Source organism: Diceros bicornis, chromosome 8 (genome assembly GCF_020826845.1).
Source record: "Diceros bicornis minor isolate mBicDic1 chromosome 8, mDicBic1.mat.cur, whole genome shotgun sequence".
NCBI classification, from domain to species: domain Eukaryota; kingdom Metazoa; phylum Chordata; class Mammalia; order Perissodactyla; family Rhinocerotidae; genus Diceros; species Diceros bicornis.
The window spans coordinates 80,877,353-80,893,999 of NC_080747.1; the positions used below are offsets into that span (position 1 = coordinate 80,877,353).

Here is a 16,647-nt window from a genome sequence, read left to right on the forward strand (position 1 = left end):
AGGTATTGCTTATGTTTATTGAAAAAGTGAACAAAACTACCTCCATGGCATATATTCAATAAACTTCTGAGATAAATTGTATTTGTTTGCTAAAATAGTTTCATGTGGGGATGTGATGCAGACATCACAATGTTGTGCTCATGAGAAATAATCTATACTTTCTACATAAAATAAGTCTCGGTACCTGTTATGTTCAGCCTGAATATGTTGTCTTATATTCTACATATTGCTGAGTCTATCATTCATTTAAATATTTGATTTTAATAAAAAATTTTGCTTTAAACTTGTTTTTCTTATTTTAAAAATCTTAAAATAATTTTTTACTTACTATAAAGCAGTGTATGCTCATATAGAGGAAACAATTAAAAAATTGAAAAGCAAAACAAAATCTTTAACAAGCGTAACATTGTTACTCACATACTATTGTCTCAGTGAGGCCTTCTCTGATAACATTGTTTGAAACTGATGCACAACCCACTCTGAACTCCCAATCCTCCTTTTCTCTCTTATTTTTCTCCACAACATTTATAACTACCTGGTATTCATTCTTTCTTTTCTCTTTCTTTCTTTCCTTCTTTTGTTCTCTCTTTCTTTCATCTATCAATCTATTGATCTATTTCTTCATTCATTTATTCAATGTCTCTTACACCTGACATTAAGCTTTACAAAACAACAATGTTTATACTTTGTTCACTGCTGTACTATAAGTCCCTGGAACGGTGCTTAATACATTAAAGGCTCTCAGTGGATATTTCTTAAATGATTAATCAAATGAATCTTATCTTGTTACCAGGTTTAAAAAATATATTCCATTTTAACATTTTTCATAGGACTCTATTCAGCTGATGTACCAGAATAACTAAACCCCATTTTTCTTTCATTTGGACATTTTAAACTTTTTGTTATTAGTGTTGTTTGATGAATATGTTTGATGCTTACATTGGGGCATATCATTATTTCCTTAGTGTAATCCCAGAAGCAGAATTTGGGGGTTAAATGGCATGTATATTTGAAATATTTTGCCAGTCTCCCTTTGAAAATCGCTGATATCAATTTATACTTCCACCACGACATGAGATAGTCCCCAATTTTCCACACTCACAACGTTTTCATTCATTTTCTTTTTAAATTTGCTTTAAATTTTTCCCTTCTCTAAATGTCCAAAACAGGTCGATATGAGAGATAAAGTTGTCTTTAAGTCCTTTTCTACTTAAGAATTTTCCTTTACCTGAGCTAGCTCAATCACAAAGTCATTTACATATCCATGAATTAAAACTTGGTGCAATAAAAGGAGATTGCTTTATAATGGGATACAGCTCATTTAATAATTTCTTCATTAAATGATTCTAATGTGTTTTTATTGGTTACACAACATTTAATGGTATATAGTATACTGATTGCAACTATACTATTTCCCTCTTTAATTTAGACTAATGAAAATGAGTTTTATCCTTCTTAAATATATGCAGTCAAAGAAAAGATTTCATTTATGAATAAAACAAAATCACTTCCATATTGTTAATAAAAGTTCTAAAACAATTTGAAATAAATACATGGCTATAAAATGTTGAGTGACTGAACGAATGAGTTTGTGAGTCCCATGAGAAAAATATTATTCATATCAACCAAATGCATAACTCATATCATTTATCAACCTCAGTTCTTAACACTTTTACCAATAAATGTAAGATATCCGGTAATCAATTTTAATTTGCCAATTATTCTATCTATGGGTAGCAAGATAAAGATACACGTTCTTTAAGTTTTATAAGGCAAAACAACCCATTCTTCTTAGTAAATGTCATGACTCAAGTAACAAATTTGTGTATCATGCTATATAAATTAATTCAATCTTATAGTTTCATTTATGTATATACATATACACACACATAATAACACAAAATAATTTTATCTGACTTACAAAGAATTTGACATACAACTCAAAAAAGTCCTTCCCATTGGTATTAAGGTCTAACAAAATTACCAATGTTTAAATGACAAATAATAGAGTTAAAAAGACACTTTTTTATTATTTTATTTCTAAGAAGATACAATATTAAAGGATAGCATTCATAGGATAAACATTGACACAGAGCATATAACCAACAGAACTATTATCACTGTACCTTTTGATTATATAACAACGATTTTTTTAAAAAATCAAAAGACAACATATTAGTTGTCCCCAGCAAAAGTCACATGGTATTAAGAATTATAAATAGAAATGGGCTATTCTCATTTTAGAGCAAAAAACCATATTAGTCTGTATATATTAAAAAGAATCAAGAATTCTTTGTCATATCGATCCATAAAAAAACCTAACCTAAGTAAAAATCAATAAAAAATGAGGCATCTCTTTAGAGAGTTGATAGCATTGCGCCTGAATATCTTTTCCTTGATTGGATCAATGTAACAAAGCTAGGACAAATGAAAGTTAATCTTCAATTATCAAAATGAAGCATGGATATTAATTGAATTGATGCTGGTTGCCTATTAAATCTATGTTAGAGGCGTATTTTGGACTGTCTACCTTAAGATAGCAGATTAAATTTTAAAAAATGAACAATTCTATAATTATTATAATATCTGCCCATGTCAGAGGAAATCAAATTTTATATATTATGGCATCAGATAATAGCTTCAGAAATCCATGCATTTTTTTCTAATGTGTTGATTATTGAGGCGTGTGGGATTTCTGTTATCATTTCATGCAAGATGGCAAAATTGATAGATTATTGATTTAACCAATGTGATAAACTCTTTTCATTTAGCAAGCTAGCTACTCTGCAGTTGTAATAGTGACTTCAACAGTCACTATGTCTTTGACTTCCAAATAATAACTGTCTTCATAATGAAGATATTCACCTCTCCCAAATTCTTTCAGAAGCTAGGGGTGGCTTGACATTAAAAAGAAACATGTTTCACATTATAATAAAATTTTATACTTCTAAAGAGCTGCAGAGGTTCTGAAAATGACTTTGAAATATAGTCCTATTAATCTTTAGTATTCTCATGAGAGCCAAGTAGGTGGCAAATATTATCTTTATTTTGTAAAATAGAAACTAATGAAACAATTAGTGAATTTACTTACCTTAGGCTAAATATTGAAGCAATGAAAAGTTACAGTGCCAATCCTGGCACTTAACTGAAATTCTTATTATTCATTTCATCCATAAGAATTTTTATGGAAAGGAGAGTAAAGGCAGAGAGAAAAACTCTTCAGAAAATATGAAGATCAACATAATCTACTCCAAAAGCCTCTGAAATGGATATGTGTTATTTGATGATTGTGCTTGGTGACAGTGAAAGTAACAGAACTTCAAAGAACTAATTTCCCGGGCCGGCCCCGTGGCGTAGCTGTTAAGTGCGCGCGCTCCACTGCTGGTGGCCCGGGTTTGGATCCCCGGCGTGCACCGATGCACCGCTTCTCCAGCCACGCTGAGGCCGCGTCCCACATACAGCAACTGGAGGGATGTGTAGCTATGACATGCAACTGTCTACTGGGGCTTTGGGGGGAAAAATAAATAAATAAAATATTAAAAAAAAAAGAACTAATTTCCCTGAACCACTCCTAGGTGACCACATAATGTGGTCAGGTGTGTTCAGGGACACACTAAACGTGTTTCAATTCTACTTTATAACGAAGCTAAAACCTGACAAAATCAACAATGGTAAAACAACTCAAGAAAAGAAAAAGAAAACAAGAAAAGTTAAGTTTTGACTTAAAATGGACCTTTAAGTTGGCAATATACTTGATTCTCGAAAGACAATAAAAAACAAAGCAAACCTCTATGGATCTCAGGGTCTGCAGGTATCCTTATTTGCTTGACAGGTTGTATTCTTCTGCTTTGGTTTTTCATTAAAAACTCTTAAAAGAGTTACTCCATTCTGTTTTACTTTTTTCTCTTCATATTCTCATAAAGATTCATTACAACCATTTGGTTGTTCAGTGGCAAGACATTTGTAAATTACTGCTGAAAACTATTGTTCCTATTCTCTATCTGGTTTTCCCGTGTGAAATAACATACTTACTGATTTATCTTCATTACCAGGGAAAGTTATTGCATCCATTTTTAACCAAGAATACTATTACTACTAACTGAACTAATCCCAATTTTAAAAATCAAAATTATTTTTGGAATTTTAACTCCCCAAATAAATGTTTATCTTTTTATATAGCTGCTTTCTTGATACTTGAGAAAAATTAAAATAATTCCATGAGACTGGCATGATGTATATCTTGTATATGACTAATCTTGCAAATCAGGGTAGAGTGCCTTTCTCCTCTAACAACTCTAGCATATTAAGAGTTTGAGGTTTTTCTCTAATAGAAGATGGCTTTATTAGCTTTAGTAAAATTGTCTTTGGTAAAATTAAAAGACATAAAATTCCAAACAAATCTTACAGTTGAAAAAAATCTAAAATCTTTTACTGAGTAAGTGAGGTTTTTTTTGTCTTACACACTTAAAAGAGGCATGGTAAATGTAAATGTATGTTTACAATTGTCTATTTTAATATGGAAACCTTAGATTTTTTTTCCCATAGCTTTAAAAGGAGAGTCCATACTTACCTGGCCCATCAGTCATTTTGTCCAGGCACCGAGGAGTTGTGCTAAGAAAGGAGGCATGTTTTATTTTAGCCACAAGACTACGAGGCGGCATGTATTTATGTTGAACTTGAGACATCTCGTATGATTTTTGAACATCATAGCTGCCTGGTGCCGGAATGCCCTGAAAAAAATTTCAAAGGATGAGCACAAACATATCTTATATAGAAAATATCCAAGAAGATATGGTATAGATGTTCACACTAAGCAATGGGATAAGTGGAAAAATATTAAAATTTCCTTTAATTAATCATTAAAAATAGAAATTTAAGAGAGTATCCCTAAATCTACGCCCTCCTAATAAAAGTGTAAATTCATTTGTCAAAATTTAAGGTAAAATAAACAGAATTATAAAATTTAGGTAGATATTCTTTAAAAATATAGCCTTCATAATATAGATCAAACTCTCATTTTCAGATTTCATAATGAAAATCAAATTTCATACGAGACTGAGAGAAATGATTATTTGTTTTCATAAGCAGCAAAGCTATTCCTGCTTTACTGTTCTATGTGAACATACTTTATTTATTGTACAAATGAGACTGCTTATTTCATTTTTAATAGATTCCAATTAAGTTAAAAGGCTTCCCCTTTCATCATTTATGGCTCTTTATGTGCTCCACAGTTATATTAACATTTTTAATCAACATAAACCACATGGACATTAATAACTACAATAATAATTCTAAACTAAATTAAATATATCACATATTTGTTGCACAATCACTGAGGTAAACCATTAGCTAATTATCTCAATGAAAACTTTTTTAAACTCATTTTCCTCAAATTATTTTAAAATATAACATATTATAGATAACATATCTGTTTATATGTATTATGTATAAAGAGCAAACTTTTTAGGTTTTAATAATTTTCTGGTAGGCAGGAGCCCATCATGGCTAAGGGTGTAGACTCTAGCCCTAGACTTCCTGGGATCCAAACATCTGCTCCTTACACGCTGTGGGACCCTAGGCAAGCCACTTCACCTCTGTGATCCTCAATTGCCTCGTCTATAAGTGGGGAAAATGAGAGTATTTACGTCATATGTCAGGGTTGTTGTGAGGATCAAATGAGTTAAAACAAGTATAATACTTAAATTGGTACCTGATTCTATAAAAGTGTTAGCTAATCTTACTATTCTACAAAAGCTAATTTCAATGCAAAAAACAAGACTGAACAACCAGGGTTTGGGCTAATAGGGAAGTATTTTAATGTTTCAAATAAGTCAAACAAATTTGGATACTGAGAAAGCATACTTTTGAAGTCCATCTAGGAGTCATACTTTATAAAACATACTTTCTCTTGTTTCTTATATCCCTATCATCATCCTCACGCATAGGCCAACATTATCTTCCACTTCCAAAGAATCACTAAATATCATAAGAGTACTGATCACACCTAGGAGAGGAGATTCTTACACGAAACCCCACATTTCTGGTTTAAGTCCACATCAGTAAGCCAAGTAAGAAACCTCAGCAGCTGTTTTCTTCTTGCCTGCATCAAGAGTATATTTTGTAAGGGTAGGCTGATGATAAGCAATAGTAGCAGTAGCTCCAAAGATGACTTTTGGATCTCTTTGGGCTGCTTCTGTGGTATGTGAAAGGAGAGTATAAGACAGTGCAAAAGCACCGACATCGTGAGTGTACAATATACCCAGACTATTTAGGAAAATTTTGCAAAGATCTTGATTGTCCCTACTATACATTTTAATGTTCTTATCACAAGCTATTATTGTTCCTGCTTCCTTAACACCCTGCATGGTGTCACCACCTAGTCTTTCTTCCTGTGCCTAGCCTAGGTATGATTGATGGGTTTGGCTATTGTGACACAGGAATCTTTTATATTTTAAATGCCTTGAAGCAAAGGTAAGAAACTGCATCAGTGATCACTTTTCTTTGACAATAGTGTGTTCCCATGTAGGAAAGTCCATCAAACTAGTCATCCTACATTTCAATAGATTCACTGGCTGCTCTACCAAGTGAAAATACGCTATGCTTGTTCATGACCACCTCTTCTTATAGCATACTTATGCCTCTCTGAAAACTTATTCCCTGCTGTGTCCCTTATCGATATTTCTGAGCTCTTCTTACTCATCTTCAATTCTCATTTTATCTGATGAAGAGACTAATATTTTAAGTAAAAATTTCCTAGGCTAATGATTAGTAAGACAAATCTGAAGTCCTGTCTGGTAGCAATAACTTAAACAATATCTATGTATAGTACCCTAAACACCATTTTAGGGGAAAAGAGTATGTATAGATAAGATCATCAAATCTCTGTTGATGGTCCGCTATACATCACAGAAAATAAGAGAGGCACATGATGAGTAGATATAATAGACATTTCTCATGCCTCCCCCTTATTTTTAAACCCAGTATTTGAATCTTGTTCCTGTGTTTCAGAAATTCCACACGCTTTGCAGCAGAATCTGAGTCAGAGCACAAAAGCTGAAAGTTCCAATAATAATTATAAATAATAACACATAATTCTACAATAATAATTCTAAACCAAAATCTTCCTGGTCTAGTTTTTCAGCTAGGACATGAATCTAGGACATAGGCTTAAATGCCAGCCTTTGAACTGGCAGCCAGTTATTCAAAGAAACACAGAGTATTAAAAATTCCACTCATAGTGAGGGGACTGGCAATGCTGGCAGCTACGTCCAGCTCCAGAGGCAACAGCGGGAGGACAAGCTGAAAGATGCAACTAGAGACTGAGGAAAAACGTCTTAAAATGTCTGATGAAATAAAAGCTATGCCTCAACACAAATTAAAGGTAAGTCTAAGGTGTCCTGACTTCATCTGGAGAACCAGGGCCCTACCTAAAAATGACGTAAATAATCATAGAATTAAAATAATTGATGTATGTAAAATTGCTATCTGATACATAACAAGCATTAGTGTTTGCTTTCATTGCCATCAGCAGCAGCAGCATTGTTATTTCTGTCAGCTGTGGGACTACACGTAACCCTCAGTGATGTCTTCCTGGCCTGAAGAGAGATGCCAACTGGATATTTAAAAAGAAAGCCCCTAGTATTTTACGCCCCAAACAACAACAACAGAAATCAAAAGTAATTAAGTTGTTGGGAACCACATGAAGACACTGTCCCACATGTTAAAAAAAAAAAAGTCACCAGTTTAAACCAACTTCAAGGGAAAGCAGATCACCCTGTTTATGCTTTGGAAAAACCATTTCACATGCTTTGTGATTTTATTCAATGCTGTCAAGTTGAAGTCCCTGCAAAATTCCCCATGCCCTGTACCCCTGCATTAACCACTTAAAACCCAAGGCTAACTGACTGTAGCCACAGAGACCAGCTCTTGATTTCACCTAAATTCACAATTTTTCCCATCCTTGCTCTATGCCATTTAACATGTGAAATTTTATATACCTTCTGACATGGGACACTTTAAATTGCATGCATGCTCTGATCTTCTAAAACTCTAAAACAATTAAACCCCTCAGGCCTTGCAAGGAACAGATCACTCGATCCCTGAGTTGTCTTCCAAGCTGTAACACATTGCAAATAGAGACTGAACTTGAGTTTTAGTCTCAGAATAAATTTTTCTTTTACCATGGTATGTCAGAAAATTTGGAGATGTCTTTATTTCACATTCATTTTTTTTAAAGCTTTTTTTTGAGGAAGAACAGCCCTGAGCTGACATCTGTTGCCAATCTTCCTCTTTTTCTTTTTTCTCCCCAAAGCCCCAGTACATACTTGTGTATCCTAGTTGCAGGTCCTTCTAGTTCTTCTATGTGGGACACTGCCTCAGCATGGCTTGATGAGCAGTGAGTAGATCTGCGCCCAGGATCAGAACCGGCGAACTCCAGGCTGCCGAAGCGGAACAGGCGAACTTAACCGCTACGCCACCGGGCCGGCCCCTCACATTCATTTTTTAATGATAGTTTCACTGGATATAGAATTCTTGCTTGACTTTTTTTTCTCTCAGCATTTTGAATATTTCATTTCACTGATTCCCGGCCTCTACTGTCTCTGATGAGAAGTTCACAGTTAATCCTACTATTTCCACTGAATATAATCAATTATTTTTTGCTTTCAAGATGTTCTCTTTATTTTTGGCTTTTAGCAGTTTGACTATAATGTATCTAAGTGTGGGTTCTCTTTATATTTATCCTACTTGCAGTTCATTGAGCTTCCTGAATTCGTATTTTCATGTTTTTCATTAAATTTGGAAAGCTTTTGGCTCTTATTTGTTCAAAGGTCTTTCTCTGACCCTTTCTTTCTCACCTCTCCTTCAGGACTACATTACATATGCTTTGTAATACATGACATTGACCCACAGGTCTCTGAAAAACACTCATTTTGTTCAAACTTTTTCTCTGTGTTTCAGATTCAATGATTTCTATTGAGCTATCTTTTAGTTCACTGATTCTGTCTTCTGTCATCTCAAATCTGCTGTTGAGTCCAGTTGGTGAATTTTTCATTTATATTATTGTACTTTACAACTCTAGAATTCTTTTTTGGTTCTTTTGTTTGCTTGCTTGCTTATTTATTTCTATTTATCTATTGAGATTCCCTATCTATTGGTTAACTGTCAGCATATTTTAATTTAATTATTTAAACATAAGTCCCATTAATTCTTTGAACATACCTATAATAGCTGCTTTGAAGTCTTCATCTGCTAAATGTGTAGTCTTAACCAGAGTGTCTCTTGACTGCTTTTTTCTCCCTGAGTTTACATCATACTTACCTGATATTTGCATATCTAATAAGTTTTCATTGAAAACTGAACATTTTTGCATAATACAGCAACTCTGGATTCTGTTTTTCTTTAGCGACAGTTATTGTCCATTTCACTTAAGTTTTCAAATTCATTAAGAAAATGAATTGTGGGGCCAGCCCGGTGGCATACTGGTTAAGTGTGTGCACTCTGCTTAAGTGGCCCGGGGTTCGCAGATTCGGATTCCGGGCGCACTGAGGCACCACTTGTCAAGCCATGCTGTGGCGGCGTCCCATATAAAGGAGAGGAAGATGGGCATGGATGTTAGCCCAGGGCCAATCTTCCTCAGCAAAAAGAGGAGGATTGGCATTGTATGTTAGCTCAGGGCTAATCTTCCTCACAAAAAAAAAAAAAAAGAAAGAAAATAAATTATATCTTTATTGTTTCTAGAATCTGTAGAGATGTCCTTCTTTACATTTTTGACACTTATTATGTATGCCATTTCTCATTTTTTCTTGATCAGTAACATCACAGGCTAGTCAACTCTATTCTGTCTTTTAGAGATAGATCTATCTAGATAAACAGAATAGAAGAGGTTTATCTTTACTTTTGAATTTACCTGTTTCTCCTTCTAGTTATGTCAACATTAGCTTTACATATAGGCGGAACTGTGCATACAAATTTAAAATTATCATATTATTCTGGTAAATTAAACTTTTTAAAATATTGAATGACAGCGACTGTTTACTTCTAAATTGCTTTTTGTCTTAACATATTTTATTTGTAATTAAAATAGCTACTCCAGGGGCGGCCCCATGGCTTAGCGGTTAAGTGCGTGCGCTCCGCTGCTGGTGGTCCAGGTTCGGATCCCAGGCGCGCACCGACGCACCGCTTCTCCGGCCATGCTGAGGCTGCGTCCCACATACAGCAACTAGAAGGATGTGCAGCTATGACATACAACTATCTACTGGGGCTTTGGGGGAAAAAAATAAATAAATAAAAATTATAAAATAGCTACTCCAGGACTTCCACCAATGAGTAGGTTTTGGCAAACTATTGTTACCTTTCAAAAATTGTAAAATGTTAAAATAATAGCTTTAAAGATATCAGAGGTCTGCGGAAGCAAAGAGGACTTTTTGTACTAAATTCAGAAAAGGGAAGAGCCCTTCCCGTGTGAGTTGACAATGCAAGCTGCTTTCTTCCATATGGGCATTTCCCAAGTCAAGGGAAGAGCTAAAGACTAGGTTTGTCATAGGCAGACAGATTATTCTAAGGGAAAGAGAAACTAGTGGAACTTTTGAGGGTCACAGAGTCTAACATGAAAGACTAAAGACTAGGGGAGCCCAAATTCATCACCGGCACTTTACTACGGAATATGTGCTGAGTGCCAGAGGCAAACGAGTAGCAGTCTGGGCTGGAGAGATGGAGTAAAACCTGCAGTCCGGTGATGTTTAGGAGCCAAAGTCACACCAGATCAAGAACTGGCCACAAATACAAGCTTCTTCTTTAAGAAATTTGCCAAATTTTGAACCTGAATGGGTAGGAAGTTAAAGAATAAAGCTGAAACCTTGTGAAGGGTAGAACTTGCAAGGAGGAAGAAAAAGAAACCCTCAGGCTCTCAACCAAAAACTCAGAAGAGCAACATGAAGGAGGGGGCAGAAACACAAAGGCAGAGCGGAATCTCAGTCTTGTGGTGCTTAGCAGAGAAGCTCTCCCTAGAATAACGAGCCCACAGCAATAGACAACAGATCTAAGAGCAGTAGCCTTATGACAGAAATTCATAGCCTAGAGTTAAAATTCCAGGCAATTAAACCAGAACTATTTGTTTCAACTTATGAAATAAGTGTTCTTCCTTTTCTGTTTCTAGTGAGATATATATGTATAAATAAAACGTTAGGTAGCATAATATAATAAAATCACTCACTAACTATGATTTCGGCTAAAATGAACTTTATGTTTTTGAGTAACTTGCTCTAGCTGTTATTTCATAGCTAAGTATATTCTAGTCTAAAATTTTATTTTAAAATCCCAAATATATAATTACTAAAAGTCACTGGAGGGGCTGGCCCTGTGGCGCAAGCGGGTAAGTGTGCGCGCTCCGCTGCAGCGGCCTGGGGTTCGCCGGTTCGGATCCCGGGCGCGCACCGACGCACTGCTTGTCAAGCCATGCTGTGGCGGCGTCCCACATAAAGTGAAGGAAGATGGGCACGGATGTTAGCCCAGGGCCAGTCTTCTTCAGCAAAAAAAGAGAAGGATTGGCAGATGTTAGCACAGGGCTGATCTCCTCACAAAAAAAAAAGTCACTGGAACTTCTTTTATAATGAAGTTTGTCATATCAATGAAGAGACTTAAGAAGACTTCAATGAAACTTTCAATCAAAGCGTTGAATCAAAATCTTTAATCAAATGTAAACGGTGAAAAAATTTATAGGCCATAAATGTAGTGAAGTTTGAATATGCAGAAAACTTTGATTAAAGCAATTTACCAATATGCTTATCCGAGTTGCTTAATTTTGGCTTTACAGAGAAGAAAGGTATTTCAGATGATAATCAAATTATCTTTGTTTTGCATATTGCAAATTATAATTACAAACATGTTACCCTTGCCATTTTTCAGCTTTCCTAAGATTCATCATTCTAAACATACGCCTCTTTAAATATATGACATAGAAAAGAATAAGTGTTATTTTAGAAGGAAAATATTTTAACACAGATATGAAATTATAATGTTAATTGTGATAGGCAAAAATAGAAAATATTGATTCTATTTTCTGTATTCTCCTGGCACGCTAGAAAAGAGTCTTTATTCTAATGCTGTTTTATGAAAGGAAATAGAATTGTCAGCTATAATATGATACTTCAAGGCTCAGTAAAGAATAACAAAAAGTGCTGATGGATGAAATCATGTAAGCAATAAAACCACTGATTTCACCTAATTTCTTCAACACAACATTATGCAATTCACACTTGAATCACAAATTTCCAGTTCTTTGCTGACATTTCCACTTCATTATTCTCAGATAGCCTTAAAATAAAACTCACATCCTCCCTTCCCCAACTACCCAACCATCTATCCTTTCTCACCTGCCTACAATAATCCTTACTTAACCACGACTGAAAATAGAAAGCTGGCCTTCACTTTTCTTCATCTTTCTCTCTCATATCCAAAAAGCACAGTTATATCCATTGTAACTTCTCTCACTCTATCCCTTTCTTCCTTTACTACCAGAAAGATCCTGGTATAAGCTCTAAAATGCTGCTGGACAACTGTACTAACTGCCTCTTTAACCTTTAGGTCTTCCAGTCTCAAACCATCTGCATCCCAGTAGCAAGTAAGTTATTGTAGTAAAACATGACAAATCTGCTGGAAACGTTCACTGGCTCCTCACTGCCCATGGAGAAAAAAAATCAGAAAATTCTCCTCGGCGTTCAAAGCCTTTTTAAATTTGAAGGCAACGTTTACAATTGTAAAACCCAGTTCAAGTGGAACCCCTTCCCTGAAGCATTCTTGATCACCTTAATGAGAACTGACACCCTTCACTTTTCAATTCTTCTATTACTTATTGTTTATGTAAACATATAAACATATAAATAGCACATTAAACAAATATACCATATTTATTTGAATATTTCTTTCTTTGTCAGTACAAGAGCAGAAAGAGGAAAAAGCCATCTGAAGAGAGGGAAGGCCTTGTTTTCTCAGATAAGATTCTATTTACCCTACATATTTACTGATTAATTTTTCTTTTATTCTCTCAAATAAAGAAGACTGACATTAAGAATCCAGGAGCACAGGGGCTTCATGCTTTCCGCTGCACCATACTTAGATTGTGACCCTCGTCCTTATGTTCTCAAGATATTGACCAAGCTCCTGCCATAATATTCTCATTTCAGAAATGAAGGGAAAGGACAAAAGGCAAAAATTATGTTTACCAGCTGAAACAGCCTTTTCTAAGGAACTTTCCTAGAAGCCCAATCCAGTAACTTTTCCTTTCTTCACATTAGTTAAAACTGTGTCAAATAATCACCCTACTGCTATAAGGGAACCTGAAAAAAGTAGTTGTTTTATCTGGGCATGTTGTTCTAAATAAAATTGGATTCTGTTAGTAAGGAATAAAAAGAGAATAAATATGGAATAGGCAACTAGTAATTTCAGTCACAATAGCTCTCTGGCTTTGAGGGCACTAGAACTGTAAAAAATTAACTCTCTTCTGGAATACTTTCCAAGGTATTAGACGATCTCTATCAAAAACTATTTTGGCCCATGGCTATTGGCCTTGTTCTCTAATTCTTGCTTATCCTTTGGGTCTCAGATCTTCCCTGAATCCAAAAGCTCCTACAATATGCTTTCAGAACACACAGCTCTGAACGGTGCAGCAGCTGTTATACTTGCAATTAAAGGAGTCTTCAAATACTTGTATAATATCACTCATCTCCCTAGGTATGTAAGCTTCTAGAAGGTTCAAAAAGCATTTGTCTCATTCATCATTGTATCCTCAGTGATTGCAAGTGCCTTGCACACAGTAAGTGGTCGACGAACATTTTTTAATCAATGAGTGGATATATGAGCTAATGAATGAATGAATGAATCTATCAGTATCTTTCTAACTCAAAGCCTTCCCTCCCATGTTTGGCTCTATCGCTGAGTTCCCCCATAACAGTAGGGCTGACGCTATGCCTTGAAAGTGTTTTCAACCCCTACAGTGCTTAAATTTGCCTCACATATAAGCAATTCTATATTAAACGTGTGTTGTGTAAAGACTATTCAAGTACTGCTTTCCCTAAAGATTTTCCTATTTCTAATAAAGACAGATGTAATTTATAATCTCAGCAATGATGTGAAAGTACAGATATGTCCATTCAAACTGATTAAGGACTAACTTTCACAAAATCATTACAGTGTGTCTCCAGGTAGTTAAATTTGATTAATATTTTATGTGAGGTGCATTTCTTTCACTTTGCTATCAAAAAAGTAGACTTTTACTTTTGATGCTTGAGGTTTTCATGACCACCTTTGACATTGGCTTTATAGAAAAAAATGTATATCTCAGCAGATTAAAGTAAAACACATGAACAGAAATGGCCTATATAACCTTTCTCTTCCTGAAAATGCTAATGCTACTGGCACAGAAAAAAGCATAGATTATTGCCAGTTATAATAGTTCTAATTGACATGATATCATTTCTTCAGAGTTTTATCAATCCAATACAAATACAAAAGTTAAGTCTTTTGTAAGTTGAACGTGAAAAGGAAGAAAGTTAATGTAAGTGGTTCTTAAAAAAGAACATAATTGCTCCCAGAGCCAGTTGGACAGATTTGGATACAGCACTAAAAATCATCTTGATAACTTAGAAAACTTAGAAGAGGTAAATTTTGAACATAATTTTTGAGGGATGTGTGAATTTGAATAGAAGAGTTGTGAAAACTATTCATTAACCCTAGAGAAATGTCTACAAGTAAAATTCTAATCAATTAGTTGTATTCAAACTTTTTGAAATCAAATGACCCCTACTGTCATCTACTTATGTCCATAATGGTAAGAATTACCCCTTATATAAAAAGAAGGATCATTTTAAAGTAGTACTACTAAAATACCACAGAACTTGAAGTCAGAATTGCTGGTTTATATTCACAGCCTTATTATAAGCCTTGAGAAGGCCTTCAAATACTTCATCCATTCATCCAACCCCCTCCCACCATGATGTATGCTGTATGCTAAAGGTTATGCTCAGAAATATTGAGTGGGTCACCGTGCAGAGGTGTCTTTCTCTTTTCTCTTCTTCCTATGAGATTGGCAGCGAGATGAGTCATGGAACTACTCATATACGGAAGTTGCCCCTACCATAGTAAGCAAAGAGCGGGCAGAATGATCCAGGCTTCCTTTCTGTAAGCTATAAATATCTTAGCATCTCAACTTGAACTGGGTTTTGCCATTGTTAAGTTTGCCTTCAAATCTAAAAAGGCTTCAAAAAAATTATGGTTCTATCAAGACACAGAAGAGTAGAGGTGATGATAGAGAGGAATAAACTATGAAAAGACAAAGAGAGAGGAGAGAAAGCAAGGTGATTAAGACAAAGGAGGTATGGAATGACAAGAAATGAACATTGTCTAGACAGAGAGATAGGGAGCTCTGGTGATGTTAACCATACACAAAAATAACTTTTTTCAACTTTATGACACACAGATTGTAGATCTCAATAGCAAAAGGCAAACTGTACATTTGGAATGAAGGAAACCTAATTATTCTCCCCTAATATTCCTATAAATATCTTTTCCGATGAATGAAACATATTTTAAATACCCCATCTTCTTCCAGATTTATGGTGCTTATGTGACACTCAAGAATTGTTCAAGTTAGCTTATATATGGTATCAAATTTAACAGCACACTTTTTAGTGACACAAGTGTTTGTTGATTGAATAGATAAAGAAACAAAACAAGCAGAATAAAACAGAAGATGAAAGGGCTTCAAGGGTCCCATCACTATTTTCCAGAGTCATTCATATAAGTCATTCATATAAAATAAAAATTTTAGTATCCTTATTTCTTCCTTTCCCTTCTTTTGAAGAATTCAGTATACTGTTTCCCCCATATAAAATGCTATTTAAATGATATTGTTTTTAAATGTTGCACTATTTGAGCATTGGTCTATCAGCCTAACAGAAATTTACTAAGTCTTCACTAAGCACTGGCGTTAGCAGTCACCAGTAGTAGAGACTAAGGACTCTGAAGCTGTGTTGCCTGGGTTCAGCCCTGGCTCAATACTTTTGCTAACCATATGACCACGGGTAAATCTTATGTCTCAATTTCCTCATCCATAAAGGGAGTATAATAATAATAGTTCCCACCTCCAAGGGTTGTGGTAAGGATTAAATGAGTTAATATATGTGCAACCCAGAGTGCCAGGCACACAGGTGAGTACTACGTCAATTTCAGTTATGATTATACCTCTTTATAAATATGAAGTTAACTAATAGATCAGATATTTGAGTGGTACTTGATTTTTTTCCCAAATAACTACCACAAGCACTATTTAAAAGTAATATATTCTTCAATGTCAGAAATAAATTATTTTAATTTTAGAACACGCAGTTTAAAAAACTGTCAGTACTTCTGTTGCAAATGACAAAATACACAAAGACTGACACAGAATTGTAACTTGATTATGGGCCAAATATAATTTAACAAATATATCTATTAGACATGAAAAAAACAAAGCTCAGCACAGAAGCCTTTATCATTTATTAACATTATTGAGGAAATGTCATGCTAAAACCTTATCTTAACCTTTTCCATGCATTTCAGGGAGATGAATCAATTCTTTTTAAAACATTATTTATTGAACAGTCTTAAATGTCT

At 34.7% G+C, this 16,647-nt stretch overlaps 1 protein-coding gene across 7 annotated transcripts in view; it reads right to left on the reverse strand.

Moving 5' to 3' along the window:
* Positions 1-16,647, reverse strand: part of STPG2 (sperm tail PG-rich repeat containing 2) — a 238,992-nt gene that overhangs the window by 3,202 nt on the left and 219,143 nt on the right. For 4 of the 7 annotated variants that reach the window (XM_058547541.1, XM_058547538.1, XM_058547534.1 and 1 more), the window contains 2 exons: positions 4,571-4,730; positions 3,457-3,506 (listed from right to left, as the gene is read on the reverse strand). In XM_058547541.1, the coding sequence (XP_058403524.1) occupies positions 3,481-3,506; positions 4,571-4,730 (186 nt within the window). In that variant the 3' untranslated portion in view covers positions 3,457-3,480. Of the gene's footprint in view, positions 1-3,456; positions 3,507-4,437; positions 4,731-8,324; positions 8,439-16,647 lie in introns of those variants that run through there. The other 3 variants (XR_009221024.1, XM_058547537.1, XM_058547535.1) reach the window with 3 other exon arrangements.